Source organism: Crocuta crocuta, unplaced genomic scaffold (genome assembly GCF_008692635.1).
Source record: "Crocuta crocuta isolate KB4526 unplaced genomic scaffold, BGI_CrCroc_1.0 scaffold411, whole genome shotgun sequence".
NCBI lineage: Eukaryota > Metazoa > Chordata > Mammalia > Carnivora > Hyaenidae > Crocuta > Crocuta crocuta.
The window spans coordinates 23959-39965 of record NW_027529440.1 but is presented as its reverse complement, the minus strand read 5'-3'; the positions used below and the strand labels follow the sequence as shown (position 1 = coordinate 39965).

At 54.0% G+C, this 16007-nt stretch overlaps 1 protein-coding gene across 1 annotated transcript in view; it reads right to left on the bottom strand.

Moving 5' to 3' along the window:
• TRIM26 (tripartite motif containing 26) overlaps nt 1–13095 on the bottom strand; it is a 14843-nt gene extending 1748 nt beyond the window's left edge. Inside the window, exons 1-5 of the mRNA XM_077760159.1 lie at nt 12959–13095; nt 2403–2676; nt 1550–1711; nt 679–711; nt 7–288 (exon numbers count right to left, since the gene is read on the bottom strand). Coding sequence (XP_077616285.1) covers nt 7–288; nt 679–711; nt 1550–1711; nt 2403–2646 — 721 coding nt within the window. The 5' untranslated portion in view covers nt 2647–2676; nt 12959–13095. The remainder of the gene's footprint in view (nt 1–6; nt 289–678; nt 712–1549; nt 1712–2402; nt 2677–12958) is intronic.
• Nucleotides 13096–16007: the final 2912 nt, after the last annotated feature.

The window sequence follows — 16007 nt, the reverse complement described above, 5'->3', positions numbered from 1 at the left end:
CGTCCCCCCCCCCGTAGCCAGCCTCCTCCTCCTCCTCCTCCTCCTCTTCATCCCCCTCCTCCTCATCCCCCTCCTCCTCCTCCTCAGACCAGCCCTCCCTGTCCACCTCCACCTCCCAGTACACCTTGCCCCAGGTGAAGCCCTTACTGCCCAGCACACCCGGCTCACAGTCAAACTGATGCGGGTGCAGGTACGTGCTCTGGTACAGGCCGCTGTAGGTCACACACTTCCAGTCCTCTGACAGCTGCAGGTACCCGCTGGCCGACTGCGGGTCCAAGGTGACACTCACTGCGGGGACAGAGGAGCCAGGTGTCACTGGAGGGCGGGGGCGGGTCTCCAGAGCTGCCCCGCTGAATAGGNAATAGGCCCGGGGGGGGGGGGGGGGGGCAATCCCAGCTCAGTCCCTGTGGACGAGCCCTCAGGAGCATGCGGGGCAGGACCCGACGGCAGGGCCTGGGGCACAGACTGCCTCTGGAGGTGAGATGTCGTGCAGAGGAGGCTCAGACCATCGATACAGGCCTCTGCTGCCGATGACAGACCCAGTGTGGGGGCTACAGACCAGCCGCTGGGAAATCTCGCTGCACAGGGAGGGACGGGGCAGAGGGAACAGTGCGTGTCTCTGGGGGAGGACATCCTGCTTCTCTACAGGAGGGGCTGGTCGCTGCCCTACACACTCACCCGTCTTGTATTCCAGGTCTCTCAGCAGCTTCCCTGCAGACGAAAAAGACAGCAGTGACCCTAGAGCCCCGCACACTAGGGGCCCGTGTCCTACTTGGACAGGAGTAACTTCCTGACAAGGCCCATGCCTGAGACCCCACGGAGAAGAGAGAAAACAACCAGCAGACCCAGGAGCGAGGCCCCAGAAGATGACAGCAAGGAGCTGGTTCCACTCCTCCAAAGGGAGCCCCCGCTCCCAACTGGATCCTGACTCGCTCCTGGCTCCTGGCCTCACCCCATGCCCTCCCTGCCCCTCCTGGCTCATACCCCATGCCCTCCCTGCTTGGCTCCCGACCCCCCACCCCAATGCCCTCTCCTGACCGGCTCTAGACTCCCCAACCCCAATGCCCACCACTGCCCAGCTCCACATTCCCAACCCAGTGTCCTTCCTGCCCAGCTCTGGGCGCCCCACCGCAGTGCCCAGCCTGGTTCCCGACCCCCAACCCCAATGCACTCCCTGTCCAGCTCCTGACTGGAATCCCAACTCCAGGCTCCTAAGTCCCACCCCAATGCCCAGCCTAGCTCCTAAATCCCCACCCCAATACCCTCCCAGCATGGCTCCCAATCCCCACCCCAATGCACTCCCTGCCCGACTCCTGACTTGATTCCCAGCTAGAGAATTCTGACTCCCACCCCAATGCCCAGCCCAGCTCCCAACCCCCCACCCCAATGCACTCCCCTGCCTGGCTCCTGACCCCTCACCCCAATGCCCTCCCTGCCTGGCTCCTGATCCCCACCCCAATGACTTCCCAGGGTGGCCCCCGACCCCCAACCACAATGTGCAGCCCGGCTCCCAACACCCCACCCAGCCTGACCCCCACCTGGCCCTCACCTTGGAACTCTCTTAGTCCTCGCTGCAGAGACTGCACTTTGTCGGAGAATTCTCCCGTCTTCTTTTTCACCACTCGAGCGATGGGTTTCCCAATCCAGAACTTCTTCCGTGGATACCTGGGAAATGACACAGGGACCCTGTTACTAAGGTCCCCCTGCGTTTCTTTCGATTCTCACACTTGTGAAGTGGGAAGGACAGGTATGGCCACCCCCACTCAAATGACAGAAAACCAGGGACTCAGAAGCAGAGGGAACTGCTTGCAGCTGAGCCAGGACTTAGACCACCTGCAGACTGGACATGGGTGCCGCTGTGCCCTGGGCCTTGTCCCCTCCCCCTCCCCCCTCACGGTCACCTGTCCTGTCTTCACCCAGCACGGCTGGGGTGACCCAGAACCCGCAAGCCTGCACTTCTCCAGGATGTGCTCTTGCTCCCCAGCTGGGAAGGTGGCGGGTGACCCGTGGGACACAGACACCATCAACTCAAACGGGTCAGGTCGGTGGAAGGAGCGAGGTGAGGGGGCAGGGGAGGTGGGGGGGACACGGGGCGCTCTCTTACCTGTTCAGGAAGTCCCTGCTGTCCTGGAAGGAGAAAGCACAGCATCAGTGAGAGTCGGATCAGACCCCGCTCGTAGGTCACAGGTCACAGGGTGCTGCTGGGAGCCAGGGGTGTCCACCCACAGTCCCTTCCCCACAGCGCTGGCACCCAGTGGCAGTCGTGGGTCAAGAGGTTGTGGCTCATGATGTTTGTGAGCCCTCCCCCCTTCTATCTTTGCTTTTAAAAAATGTTTTATATGTTTATTTATTTTTGAGACAGAGTATGAGCAGGAGAGGGACAGAGAGAAATGGACTCAGACNCAGCCGCTCGATGTTCTCCACCAGGCTAGCCAGCTGCCACACGGGCCGGATATTCTCTTTCCTGAAGGGCTTCTTACAGAGCGGACAGACGGGCCGGCCGCCCGGAGCCGGGCGCACGTCACTGGTGCAGACGCGGCAGTACACATGGCCGCAGTCGATGGTCACTGGGTCCCGCAGGTAGTCCAGGCAGATGGAGCAGGTCACCTCCTCCTCCAGGCTGCGCAGCGGGGCCGACGTGGCCATGGCGTCCTCAGCTCACGGGGACTTCTTCACCTTGGGGACCAGACATGGTATCAAGAGCAGGTGGGGCTGGGGTGCAGAGTGGCAGCTCACACAGCCCTGGCAGCTCTAGGTCAGTCAGCAGATGCTTACCAGTGCCAATAGTATATGAGTAAGAGGACTTCACCACCCTCTAGGTCAGCCCCTCATCACGCACATAAGGAAAGGGAGGCCCAGAGAGGGTACTCTGGCTGGCCAGGGAGCACAGCACCTATAGCCCAGGCCATGCTGCTGGGGCAGCGCTCTGGCCTAAGACCCCCTCCTTCCCTTAGTGTTGGGGAAGTGCTCTGATGTACTGAGGGCAACAGAATAAGATGCATGTTAACTATGTGGTGGAAGTGTATCGTAACACACACAGACCTGCGGTGTCTACTGTGTGCACAGTGCTCTCAGCTGTACACCGGCTGCACAACCATGCCTGGCGGCGCTGACACAGGAGACCGATGTGGGAGAAGTCCTCAGGTGGCTGGAGAGGATGCTGGTCCTGTCTACCCACGAGGCCAGGCCCACCTCCTGTCTGGGGAGGAGCCTCAGCATAGCCGATGAACAACGGCCTCCTGCCCCTGATTGTGGGTGACAACAGAGACACCTCTCAAGTAATCTGAGCCTCGGTTTATTCACCCATAAAATGGACAAAGTGAGACTTACCTTAAGATTTCTACATGGGTAGAGTCAAAGAATTACTGACAACACAGGACACAGAGGGAGTAGAGGACAGAACTCAGAACCCTTGATTCCCAAACATGGTGACAGTTCAAAGCACAAACAGAGCAGGAGAGGAAGTGCGGACGCACCAGCCACAGTGACACGTGACCCAGTTACAGCCTGTGAGGGACAGGGACAGGCTGGGGAAGACAGCCGGCCCACAGGGCACAAGGATCACCACAAGGCTGGAACGAGGCACCTGCAGGCACGGACAAGTCACTACTATACTGACTGTGTGTGGGGAGAGTGGGTCACAGCTTGCTGTCCTGGGAGGCCCTGCCCTGTGGTGATGAGCTGGGAGGAGCTGGAGACGAACCCCAGAGAAACGACACGGGAATAAGGTCCTGTCCCCCCAGGATGCGATGCGATAATTACAAGAGTGCCTCATAGGCTGCGAGTACGTGCAGACATAAGGGACTCTGCTGCTGCTGACGACAAACAGCACGGATTCAGAGACTGTGGCCTAGAGGGATGTCATGGGTGTGAGACAACACACACAGGGCTGTGTCTGGGCTGTATCTGGGGTGTCAGCAAGGTTGCCACAGACCCTGGGAACTGCTGGTCACACACCAAGAGGAAGCCGGCGGGTGCTGTGGTCGGCCAAGCGCCACCAATACTGTTAGCACTGCTGTGGACGGCATGCGCTGTCCTTGGGGCTGGGACCTACGGCTGCAGCTTGCTGTGGAAACAGTGGACCTCGGGGAGCTTGGCAATAGCTCCTCGTGTGCACCACACCTGACCGTGGTCGCACCCATGTGCCACGCCGACACTGCATGAAAATTCCCACCCACGTACCAGATGCATGAAGCTGTCCAGGGGTAACCAAAGACCACCACGTTCCAACCTGCATTATCAGTGGGAGCTACGAGCAAGAAAGGTATTAGGGAACACGGTAAGTCCCACAGTGCTGAAGGCCCACCCTGTGGACAACCTCCCAATGTGCAAGTCCCACAGTGCTGAAGGCCCACCCTGTGGACAACCTCCCAATGTGCAAGTCCCACAGTGCTGAAGGCCCACCCTGTGGACAACCTCCCAATGTGCCCTGATGATAACCTCAAGCAGTGACCAAACCCAGCATCGCTCATAGAGGCACAGACTGGCACTGGCTTCCCAATACGGCACGATATGGGTCACTCGACATCCCCTTTGAAGAATCCTGCCAAAAGTTTGACCTGAAAGGATCTGACAAAACCCGCAGAGCTAGCTTCCAAAGTACGGAAAAGACAAGGGACAGAGAAATGAACTAAAGCACAGTACAGGGAAACAATCAGATAAATTCAGAATATAGGACCTTCCACAGGACAGTTGGCCCAGCCTTTAAGTAAGTCAATGTCATGAAAAAAAAAACTGTTCTGGACTTAGAAAGATGGAAGAGAAGTAACAGGCAAATGCAAATACCTTGACTGAATCCTGTTTTAAAAAAAATTTTTTTAAACATTTATTTATTTTTGATAGTGTGAGCTGGGGAGGGGCAGAGAGAAAGGGACACGGAATCGAAGCAGGCTCTAGGCTCCAAGCTGTCAGCAGAGATGGACATGGGGCTCAAACCTACAGACCCCAAGATATGACCTAAGCTGCAGTCGGATGCTTAATCGACTGAGCCACCCAGGCGCCCCTGTTTTCTTTTTCTTTTAAAGCTATAAAAATAGTTTCAGGACGACTCAAGGAAGTCTGACAAAACACGGCACTAGAGGCACATGAGTGCCTCAGTTGGTTATGTGACCAACTCATGATTTCATCTCATGAAATGATCCCACGGTTAGTGGGTTTGAGCTCCAGGTCAGGCTCTGTGCTGACAGCATGGAGCCTGCTTGGGATTCTCTCTCTCCTTCTCTCTGTCCCTTCCCCATTTGTGCTCTCTTTCTCAAAATAAATAAATATTTTAAAAAAGCCTGGGTACTGGATCATATTAAAAAATCATTATTAATTTCTAACGGTGTTTACTGAGGTGATGAATGGGAACATCCACATTTAGGTGATGCATCCTGCAGTATTTAGGACTGTGGACTATCACTTTTAAATGGTTCAACAAAACAACATACAGTTAGAATCATTTCCTGTGGAGGGGGCTCTGGTTTTCTATCACTTTTAAAGGACTGCACACAAGCATCTGTAACGACCAAGGCCACTGCCCCCTTGTAGGTCAGTGTGTGCACAGGCAGGTGGGTCCGGACAGTCAGAAGGCGACGCTGATTATGCGGACCACGTGTCTGTGAGCCTGGATGAGCAGGTAGTTGAGGCTCGGTGATTCTCCGAGCCCTGTTCGGCCACCCTGTCATACAGATTCCATCCCAGGCACACAGCTCACGCTGCTGGTTGCACACACGACTGGATGTGTAAACTGGTCAGTCCAACAACCCAGGGTCACAACCGGAGCCCCAGAGTTAGGTGACCAGCTGCTCAGGACACTCTTCTGGGGAAACTGAGGCTCAGTGAGGCCAAGCAGCGTGCCCAGAGGCACAGGGCTAGGGTGGCTCGGCTGGCTCCTCCACATCCCTGGGAAATAGCAGTTGCTCAGGGGAGGCCGTCCAGGAGAGACGCTCTGTGAGCTGCCAGTGCGTGCACTGCCCAAAGGCACAGTGGCTCAGCCTCGGAGAGGGCTCCAGTGCAGGAGCCTGGGCCGGCCGCCGCCCCAGCAGAACTCTGCCCTTTGTCTCGTGCAATGCTGCCAGAACATTCCATGTCACAGGTTTCCATAGTACGGGGTGGCCATCGTCCTGCTCTGCATGCCTGGCTCTGGGGCAGAAGGAACCATGGAGAGAGCTGGGAGCCCTTCCAGGCCACACCACCTACCCAGTCCCTGTTACTCTCAGTGAGAATTATGACACCTGAGGTCATTTCGTGGCCTCCCTGGTACCAGTAGCAGTGCACTGCTGCTCCAGGGTGTCAGGCACAGCCCTCACTCTGCCCGTGCCCTGGCCCAACAGCCCCTTGTTTCTGCATGGAAACTGTCTTCTGCCCCAGCAGGTCCTAACATCCCCTCCAGCTGTCTGTGGTTCAGCTACCCCACACCATCCTCCCTGCCTCCAGCTGCCTTGGGCTCCTGGATGCCACGGAAAGGGACCTGGAAGGCACCAAGTCCCAGCTGTGGGCTTCACAACCCAGAGCCACCAGTGGCCTCCAGGCTGCTTGCCCAGCCCACACATGGGGTGTCAAGAGGAGACCCTTCTTGCTTGTAATCACAAAGCACTTAGCCGATGGCTCCATTCCCCGTCAGAATCCCATTTAAGGGCTCCTGGGGCCCCAGGCTAAGCCTCATTTCTTCATCTGAAACAAGTAAATTCTCCTAGAAGTAAACTCCTGTGATGCTGTAAAAACCTGGAGGCGACAGAGTTGAGATCAAAACCCAAGTGATCTGGATCTGGCTGCAGACGAGTGGCTGCATCGTGGCTGACGATGGATTCCTCAGGTCCTGCAGCCCTGGCTGTGGCTGGCAGCCAGGCCACAGTGTCAGGGGATGCAGGTTGTGCGGCCAGTGTACTCCTAAGGTCACGGGTAGACTACTGTCCCCACAGGGCCAGTGTCCGCAGTGCTCTGACAGGCAGTAGGGCTGGGCTGAGATATGCTGTGAACAGTGGAAGCCCCAGGGCTCAGTAGGGCTGTGGCAGCCATGGCAGTGGATGGGACAGGCTTTAGGGGGCCACTGCGGGCTCTAGGTAGCAGGCTGTCACACTTCCCCTACGTCCCAGGCACCTGCTACGTTCCAGGCACCGAGGATAGGGCACAGGGCAAACGTGGCGAAGCTTCGGCCCTCCCAGAGCTCGGAACAAGTGATGTAACTGTGACCCTTTGGAAGCTGAGACTGGAGCTGATACACAGCCCTCTGGGGTTTCCCGACACCTCCTCCCTCCGGAGCCTGTGTTCTGGCCTCCAGGCCGGCCTTCCATCCCTCATGCACATTCCACTGCATGTTCAAATACAGGCGCGCCCACACAACCAGCCTGGTTAGCACCCCTTGATGGCTTCCTGGTACTCCAGGGATCAAGTCAAAACCCCTTCCCATCCTCTGAGTCTGGGGACCCTATGCCTAGCTCTTGTCTGCAGTCTTACTTCCGGCCACTCCCCACCCAAACCCGACCCCACAGCCAACCCCACACCCTCTCCAGGTCCCCAAAAATACTATGCTCCCTCCTGCCTGAAACTTTGAAGATGCTACTCTCTCTGCATTGAACACTATTCCTTTCCTGCTTTGCTGAAAGCCACCTCCTCTGGCAAATATTTCCCGACCAGACAGAATGAGACCACATGCTCTTTCCCTTACAAAGCCTGAGAGCGGCGCACACTGTGCCCTGCACTTCTCTGCAGAGCTGAGTCCTGGCTAACTAGCCTCATTACATCTGGACAGAGACTGTGTCTGCCTTATTCCCAGAATCCAGCCCAGTGCCTGGTACACAGGGAATAATAAACGCTGGCGGCAAGGTGAAGAAGCACAGACACAGAGCACCTGATGCGTACAGATGCTTCCTACATGTCTGAACAAGGGCAAGCAATCTTAGCCACCTGTCCTTTCTCTCCAACCAGACAGTGACGTCGAAGAGGCAGAGAGGGGATTTCTCCATTCTGTCCGCAGCATGAGCAGAGGCAGCACATCACACTTGTCCCGGTGCAGGGTCTGGCTGCAGGGGTGCAAACACTGGGGGAGGAGGGAAATCCATGTCTGGGGAGACGGGTGCCGTGGCATATGTGACAGCAGTGACAGTCACTCCCCCTCTTGTCTTACAGCCGGAACGTTTCCTTGCTGACGTGGGTGTCAACATCATGTTTGTAAGGTGTATTCATGTGACTGTGAGCTGACTTCATTCATTTTCATTGCTTTTTGACTTTACTCTGACATACAGACACACTTTGGAGATTTGGGGGTTCAGTCGTAGACCCCCACAATAAAGTGAAGATCACACTAAAGCAAGTCAAAGCAATCATTTTGTTCTCCGGTGCATACAAAAGTTGTGTTTATACTAATCTGTCTATGAAGTGTGCAGTCACATTATGTCTAAAAAACAATGTATGTTCCTGGGCCGCCTAGGTGGCTCAGTCGGTTAAGCGTCCGACTTCAGCTCAGGTCGTGATCTTGTGGTTCGTGGGTTCGAGCCCCGCATCGGGCTCTGTGCTGACAGCTAGCTCAGAGCCTGGAGCCTGCTTCAGATTCTGTGTCTCCCTCTCTCTCTGACCCTCCCCTGCTCACGCTATCTCTCTCTCTCTCTCTTTCTCTCAGAAATAAATAAAAAAACATTTAAAAAATTAAAAAACAACAACAACAATGTATGTTCCTTAATTAAAAATACCATTTTAGGGGGCGCCTGGGTGGCTTAGTTGGTTAAGCGTCCGACTTTTGCTTAGGTCATGATCTCGCGGTTTGTGGGTTCGAGCCCCGCGTTGGGCTCTGTGCTGACTGCCAGCTCGGAGCCTGGAGCCTGTTTCAGTCTGTGACTCCTTCTCTCTCTGACCCTCCCCTGCTCATGCTGTCTCTCTCTCTCTCCTAGAAATAAATAAAACATAAAAAAAATTTTTTTTAAAATAAAAAAAGAAATAAATAAAACAAAAACAAAAAAAAAAGCAAAAAAAAAACCATTTTAGTAAAAACTGCTAACCATCGTTTGAGCTTTCAGAGAATTGTCCTCACTGGTCACAGATCACCATAACAACTATAATAATAATGTAAAGGTTTGAAATACTGTGAGGATTACCAAAATATGACACTGACATACAAAGCAAGAAAATGCTGGTGGGATATGGCACCGAGAGACTTGCTTGACGTGGGCTTACCACAAACTTTGCATTTGTAAGAATGCAGTATCTGCAAAGAACACAGGTATGTGTGCAGTCTGCTACTGATGGTGACCTGGACTGTTTCCCACTTGGGACATGGTTCTGTGAACATTTCTACACATGTGTCCTGGTACACAAGCAAGCAAACACATCTTTAAGCAGATCAGGCCACACTGTGTCCTCAGTGACTGTACCAGTATACGCTGCCACCAGGAGGCTACAGGCATCCATGCTGCTCCATGGCCCTGTCAACACCTGTACTATCAGCTTCTAAACTGTTGCCAGTCTGGAGGAAGGGAAACAGGAAGTGTGTGCATATATGTGTGTGATGCTGAAAGAAAGAGAAAGGAAGCAAGGTGGAATGAAAGGGAAGCAGCATGAGCGAGGCCAAGCACCAGGCTGAGGAATCCCACAGCAGCAAATGACTGCAGACGACAGCTCTGTGCTCCCTGGTCCCAGCAGTAAGTGCTGTAAGGGCTTGGTCTTTGGGCGAGTAGTCCACCCAGCTTCCATTCTTCCTTGCTTTGCTAACATTTCCAATGTTCCCTTCTGGGGGTCATGTACTTAGGGGAGAGTTCCCCCTCAGCTCAAGGGTGGAGCAAGAGAGTGCATGTGATGCCTCCTTGCCCACGGTGCCTGCTTCAGAGGTGAGAACATGACTCAAGTACTGATAGTCACAGGGAGACCTAGTTGAGATGGGGAAATGATTCTGTGGTTTCTCGAGAACTTGCAAGAGGTGAGGTCATATGGTTTGGGGCTACATGAGCAATTTTGCTAAGCCTGAGAGATGAAGTACAAGAAAGTGGATCCTGATGACATCTTGTAAAACCCTGTATCAAGCTGTCCTTGAAGCTAGATTGACCCTTGAATTCTGCCATCACATGAGGCAATAAATGCCCTTTATACCCAGCCAGCTTGGACCTGTGTGTCATTTGAAAAAAAATAAAAAATAAAATAAAAGAATCCTGACTGATATAGCACAGGAAGTTGTTAAAGGTTACTAAGCTGAAATATATAAAAGCATTTGTGCAAAAAAAGAAAAAAAGTCAGCCTATTTATCTAGAGAAGGGTAGACAACAAGCAGCAGTTCCCTCTCTGGCCTCACCAGTGGAATACAACCTGTCGGGACAGCCAGGTCTCCAGCTTGCTCTGGGCCATCATGGCCCCCTCCCATGGCCCCTGGACACTGTGTGTGAGGAAATACCATCAGAACCTTCTTCCATCCCTGGCTGTCATTCTAACCAAAGCTGACGGTGAAGACTCCTGGGTTAGCATGCAAACCCAGATTTCCACCCAGGTGCAGTCACTCAGCTATGCAGCAGCTTGGGGCTTTATTCTTGACCTCTGCACAGCTCGGTATTACCAGGAAGACATGGGGAGGGGGTGGACATCTAGGCCGCTTACAGGGCAAACTGAAACAGATGTCTGGCGAGCTCAGCAGCATATTTAATGTGCCACACAAGGTCATGGCTGTTAACAAGAGCAAGCAAAGCAGAATAAACACAAGTGAAAGCTGGAGGCCAGGCATCCCCTGTGCTGGTTTTCCACAATTTGGCTATCAAGCAGGAAAGAGCCAGTTTACAGGTTAGTGAGATGGAGATATTCTGACCATTCATTTCCCAGATGACGGAGGAATCTAAGCAAGCGGTGAGTGACTTACAACTTTCTATCAAATTTAAGATGCCCATGTCACCACATATCAGTCTCTCAAGTGTGATCAGCAGCACATCCTGATTCAGCTGGCAGGATGTGTGTTCTGTGTCGGACATACCTGAACTGACAGCATCACCGATTTGGTGGAACGTAGCAGATCTCCTACAAAGGGCCACCAGGGCCGTCCTAACAGCTCTCCACCTGGGGCTCTCCCACACCACAAAGCCTCCTGCAAGCTGGTCCCACTGCTCCAAGCCAGAAACACAGCTGTCCTCAGGGCGCCCACTCCCTACCCCTAGTCCTTGTACCCGCTCTTGTCTCTGCTCCAGCTCATCCCTGAGGGCTTGACACAGGCCAGCCCCTCATGAGACCCTCCCTGAGCTCGGAGCTGAACGGCTCTGCCCAAGGACCACTCCTCAGTGACCCTCTCAGCTCCGGCACTGGGCACAAGGCAGGAGGTCTGTCAACAGTAGTGAAACAATGTTTTACGGCTCTGGAGCACCACCCTCTTCATGCTTCCCTCACACTTGTCCACACCCCCTTTCCCTCTCAGATGAGATGTTCTGACCACAAACACTTCCCAGATCACCTCCTGCCTTCCCCCCACACATACCACCTTGGGGAGAAGGTCAACCCTTCATGTCTACCGATCTGGCAGGTTGTACTTCCTCCTGCATGCGACTCAAATTAAGCCTTTATTTTTCAAAACCATTATCTTCCATTCTCCATCTTTTCTGTTCTGATCCTGGGGTCTAAGTCTGAAGTCACCCCCAAGAAACCTCAATTTGGACCATGGACTTTGTTCTGTGGTTCGCTTGGTTTTCTGGGGTGGTCAGCCCCTGTCTGAGACCAGTCGGTCACTCTCTTGTAGGAAAGTGACATCTAAGAAGTCATCCACTGCTTCTGGGCCTCAGTTTCCTTACCTCTTAATGAGGAGAATAATAATGTCTTGTCAAGTTCACTGCACCGTGTGAAGTTCAAGTGAAGCCACATAAAATGCTTTCAACGGCAAGAAGCTCTATGAACACATGCTAGGACGGACACAGGAGCCAACGTGACACAGCCCCCAAAAACCAAAGCTGCAACAAGTTGAGCAACAAAATAAAGTAATACTGGATTATAACCCAAAGTATAAAATAAATATCCACAAGCCCATGCTTATACAAATAAATGACTGAATAAACTAATAAATAGGGGACATGAGAGACTAATCTCCCCTGCAGAACTATAATATATGTAGATACTTGTCCCCAGGGAGGAGGAGCATACCCCCCCTCCTTGGATGTGGCTACACACAGTCACTCATTTCCAGAGTTCAGTATGAAACGTGGGTAAAGTAGAGTGACTTTACAGTTGAGGGACCTGACCAGCACTGTCTCGGGGTGTCACAATCAACAGCAAGTCATATATCGTGTTGACACTATGAATAACCTGCCCCTGTGGTTCTCCTCTGAGTCACCTGCCGCGGAGCCTTAGGAGAAACACATCACAGGGATTCCAGTGGAGGGCCGCCCAGCACACAGGCCACCAGCACTCCTCAAAACTGTCTACATCATCAAAAACAAGTCAAGTCTGAGAAACTGCCACACCAGGGGGGCTTAGGGAGCCACGCTGACCAAATGTCACCTCGTGACTTGGATGGGATCATGACACAGAACAAGTGCTTAGGTGAAAACTCAGTCACTCAGAGTAACTATGGACGCCGGCCAGTAAGGTTTCAATATTGGTTCATCAATGGTAACAAATGTACCACATTAATGTAAGATGTTAATAGAGAAAGGAAAGGGTTAAGGCCTGTGGAAGCCACAACCAGGGGCGCCCAGGCGGAGCGTGCGGTGACACAACCCGGGGCGCACCGGGAATCTGGAAGTGCCTGCCCCCCACTTGCTCCTCAAGATGTACTGACACAGCCTGTTCTCTGAGACCAACGAGGAAAGAAGTCGACCGGGCAGCGCGAACCGGCTGCAGGATGGAGTGAACGTGCAGCTCCGAGCCCGGCGCCTAACCTGGTTCATTCCGACCAAACCCTCCCCCGCCCCCGGCGGACCAGCAGACGGAAGCAGTCTCGACGCGGGCCCCGGGCCACCTGCCGGCGCCGAGAGGGCCCGAGAGGGCGGTGGCCCCGCACCCAGGCGCCCCTCCCCTAACTCACCCCACCGCCGATCTCCGTGCCGCAAGACCCAGGCCGGGGGCGCTGCTTTTCCGCGGCGGACGGTTCCAGGTCGCGATCTCCGCGCGTCTCCGCCGCGAGGTCTCCGGGAGCCGCCGGGCGCGGCTCCGAGATTTCTCGGATCAGCGCCCGGATTGGCCGCTGCCAAACTCCGCCTCCCAATGGGAGCCCGCGGTTCACCTACGTCACTGATCACTGGGCAAATCCGCGGGCCTCTGCCGGGGGCGGGACAGAGGGGGCTCATCCGGGGTGGGCGGGGGAAAGCCTGCGTCCGGGCGGAGCCGAGGTGCGCCGGGCGCGCTCCCGGCGGCGGGGCGGCTGGACTCGTTCCGAGGTTCGGCTGGCGGGTTTGCTGGAGCTGGAGGCTGGAACCCCTGCCTCCCCCTGCGCTGGGGCGGCGTCGGAGGGGGCTCTGCGGCGGTGTGGCGCGCACCAGGCGCTCGCCCTCGACTAGGCCTCCCCGCCCCTAACGTGGCCTTAATTCGCCTTCCGAACCCGGAAGGCCCTTAGCAAGCACAGACTTAATGGGGGTTGTTTACAAAAATTAACTGACATTTTCGAAGCGCCTGCGACGAGTGAGGGGCAGTACATAAAATACTCTTGAACAGGGAGGTCTTACTGTCCCCATTGGACAGAAGGTAACACCGAGCTTCCCAGAGCTCGGGTGCCCGGGCCCCGCTCAGGGCGGCCGTCTCCCTCCTCGTGGCTGGATGAGGGACATTCGGGTCCCCGGAGGCTCTAGCTCGTCCCAGCCGCTGCGCCCCGCGCGTGCTCCCCCGCTCCGGCACCCCAGGCTGCACCCCAGACTCCGCGCCAGCCGCCAACGTGCCTCGGCGCCCTTAGGGTAAGAGGGTGGCTTGCAGAGTCCTAAATCCGAGCACCTGCCCACCCCCGCCCCTCTCGTGGTGGGCTGTGCAGACCTACGGCGCCCTTGTTTCTACACCTCCCGTGCGCCCCCACCCCCATGCCAGGCAGTCTTCTTTTCTGCAGCAGTGCCGCTCGAAGCCCCTCTGTGGGGCGGAGGGGTGTGGACCTCACCGTCTGGACAGGACGCGGGCCGGCCTGGGCTCTTGGTGTGGTCTCAGCACAGCCTGGACCCTCCTGCCATCTGCTCTGGTAGAGGGTGTTGTGGAAGAAAGCGTGCGCTAAATGCTCCTTCAGGGGCTCCGTGCTACTGATGTGTTCTCTTCCTGTCCCTGGGAGACCTTTGCCCCACTCAGCGGCCGTTCCGTAGCCGTAGAGGTCCCCTGCTCCTGCTTCCAGTTGTCTGAAACCTTCCCTGCCCACTTCGAGACGCAGGAAGGCCCTGCTTATCTCCCTGAGCTACTCCTGTCTCGGTCCCTGCGCTTCAACCCCTCTGGCCTGAAACACTCTGTCCCTGCCCCTCACAAAGCTACCCCCTTCTTGTCAGCGGCTCAGATGGCATCTTAGACAGGCCTTCCTCCTGTAAGTCAATTCCTGCCATGTATCATTCTGTGTCACCGTTTTCATGCATGTATCAGCATTGGAAAGCATCTTACCTGTCAGTGTCCCTCCGCGCCCTCCCCCCCATACATCCCATGAGAGTGGACACATTACCTGTCTTCTGGGCACATGCCTGTCACTCAGCAAATGTATGTGGAAAGAATGATCTCTACTTGGGCGTTCCTGGAGGCTTTCTGAAGCTGTGTCACCCTGCTTGGCTGCAGTATTGGTCACGCACTCCCCTTTGCCGCACCCGACACCTCAGGTCTGAGTTACAGCAGTGGAAATGCCTGGCTTTGTGGTTAGAAGTGGTTTTGTAGCAGCATAGGGTGGTACTAGCTTCTCTGGCTGCTGTGTGTTCAGACTCACTGCCCGCTGGCGTTTCTTGGAACAGAGCCAAAATTCCTTCCTCCAGCTCTCGTGTCTGGTGTTCACACCAGATGGAGCCCCGCGCAGTAAATGGGGCTGATTAGGTGTCCGACTTTGGAGTTAAGTCTCTGCTTGGTCTACATGGCTTTGAATACTACTCTCAGCCACTTTTGGTGTGACTTTGGAGTGTTGCTCAAACTCTATGTGCCATAGGCTCTTTCTCAGCAAAATAAAGATGGTAATTATACCCACTTCACAGAGCTGCTATGAGGATTAAATAAGGTAATACATAGAAAGCCTCTGAAACAGTGAGTATTGACTAGGCCAAAGGGTATGGTATAATTACTTCCATTTGAAATGAGAATCTTTTTTTTTTTTTTTAAGTAGGTTTAATGCCCAGCACAGATCCCAAATGCCAGGCTTGAACTCAAGACCCTGAGATCACCACCTGAGCTGAAATCAAGAGTCTGAAGTTTAACTGAAAGAGCCACCCAGGCACCCCTGAAATGAGAATCTTTAATCAAGCAACAAGATCTAGTAAGTATGTTCCTGGAGCAGCCCAGATTTAAACTCAGGAAGAACTAAGGGGTCCCCTCTAAAACTGACTTTGCACAGTATAAATATATTTAGTTAAAATGTGGCATCCAGAAATCTCAAGGCTTTAAGAATATTAGAGTGCTTGCGAAGAGGCCTCCAAACAAAAGTCCTTGAAAATATGAGGTTTCCATTGGTAGAGATGTGAAGCATTTGTCTGAATCTTTCACACGAAGGATGCCTTTGCATCAGAACCAGAATAAATGACTATCTCAAAGAAAAAGCTAAAAGTTAGCTCTTCTAACCACCGATAGGAATTTCATTTGCTTACATCACCAAAATGCCACAATCTTACCAAGTTAAAGTATTTACCTAATTATTAATATTTTCATAATAGCATTTAGCACCCATACCACATTCAAACTTCCTGATATTCTCAAAGATGTCTTTTTACAATTGAGTTGTCTGAATCCAGATGCAAATAAGGGCCATACTGTTAAGGAAAAAAATTCCAAACTTGGAAATGGGCAAAATGTGCATGCTTTCTGAGCAACACTGGAGCATTTTCCAACAGGCCCACAGAGGAATGATCTAATTCTCTAGGACAACCCTGTTGGACTTACTATGTCAGAATATTTGGAGGACTCTACAGGCAGGTGTCAGC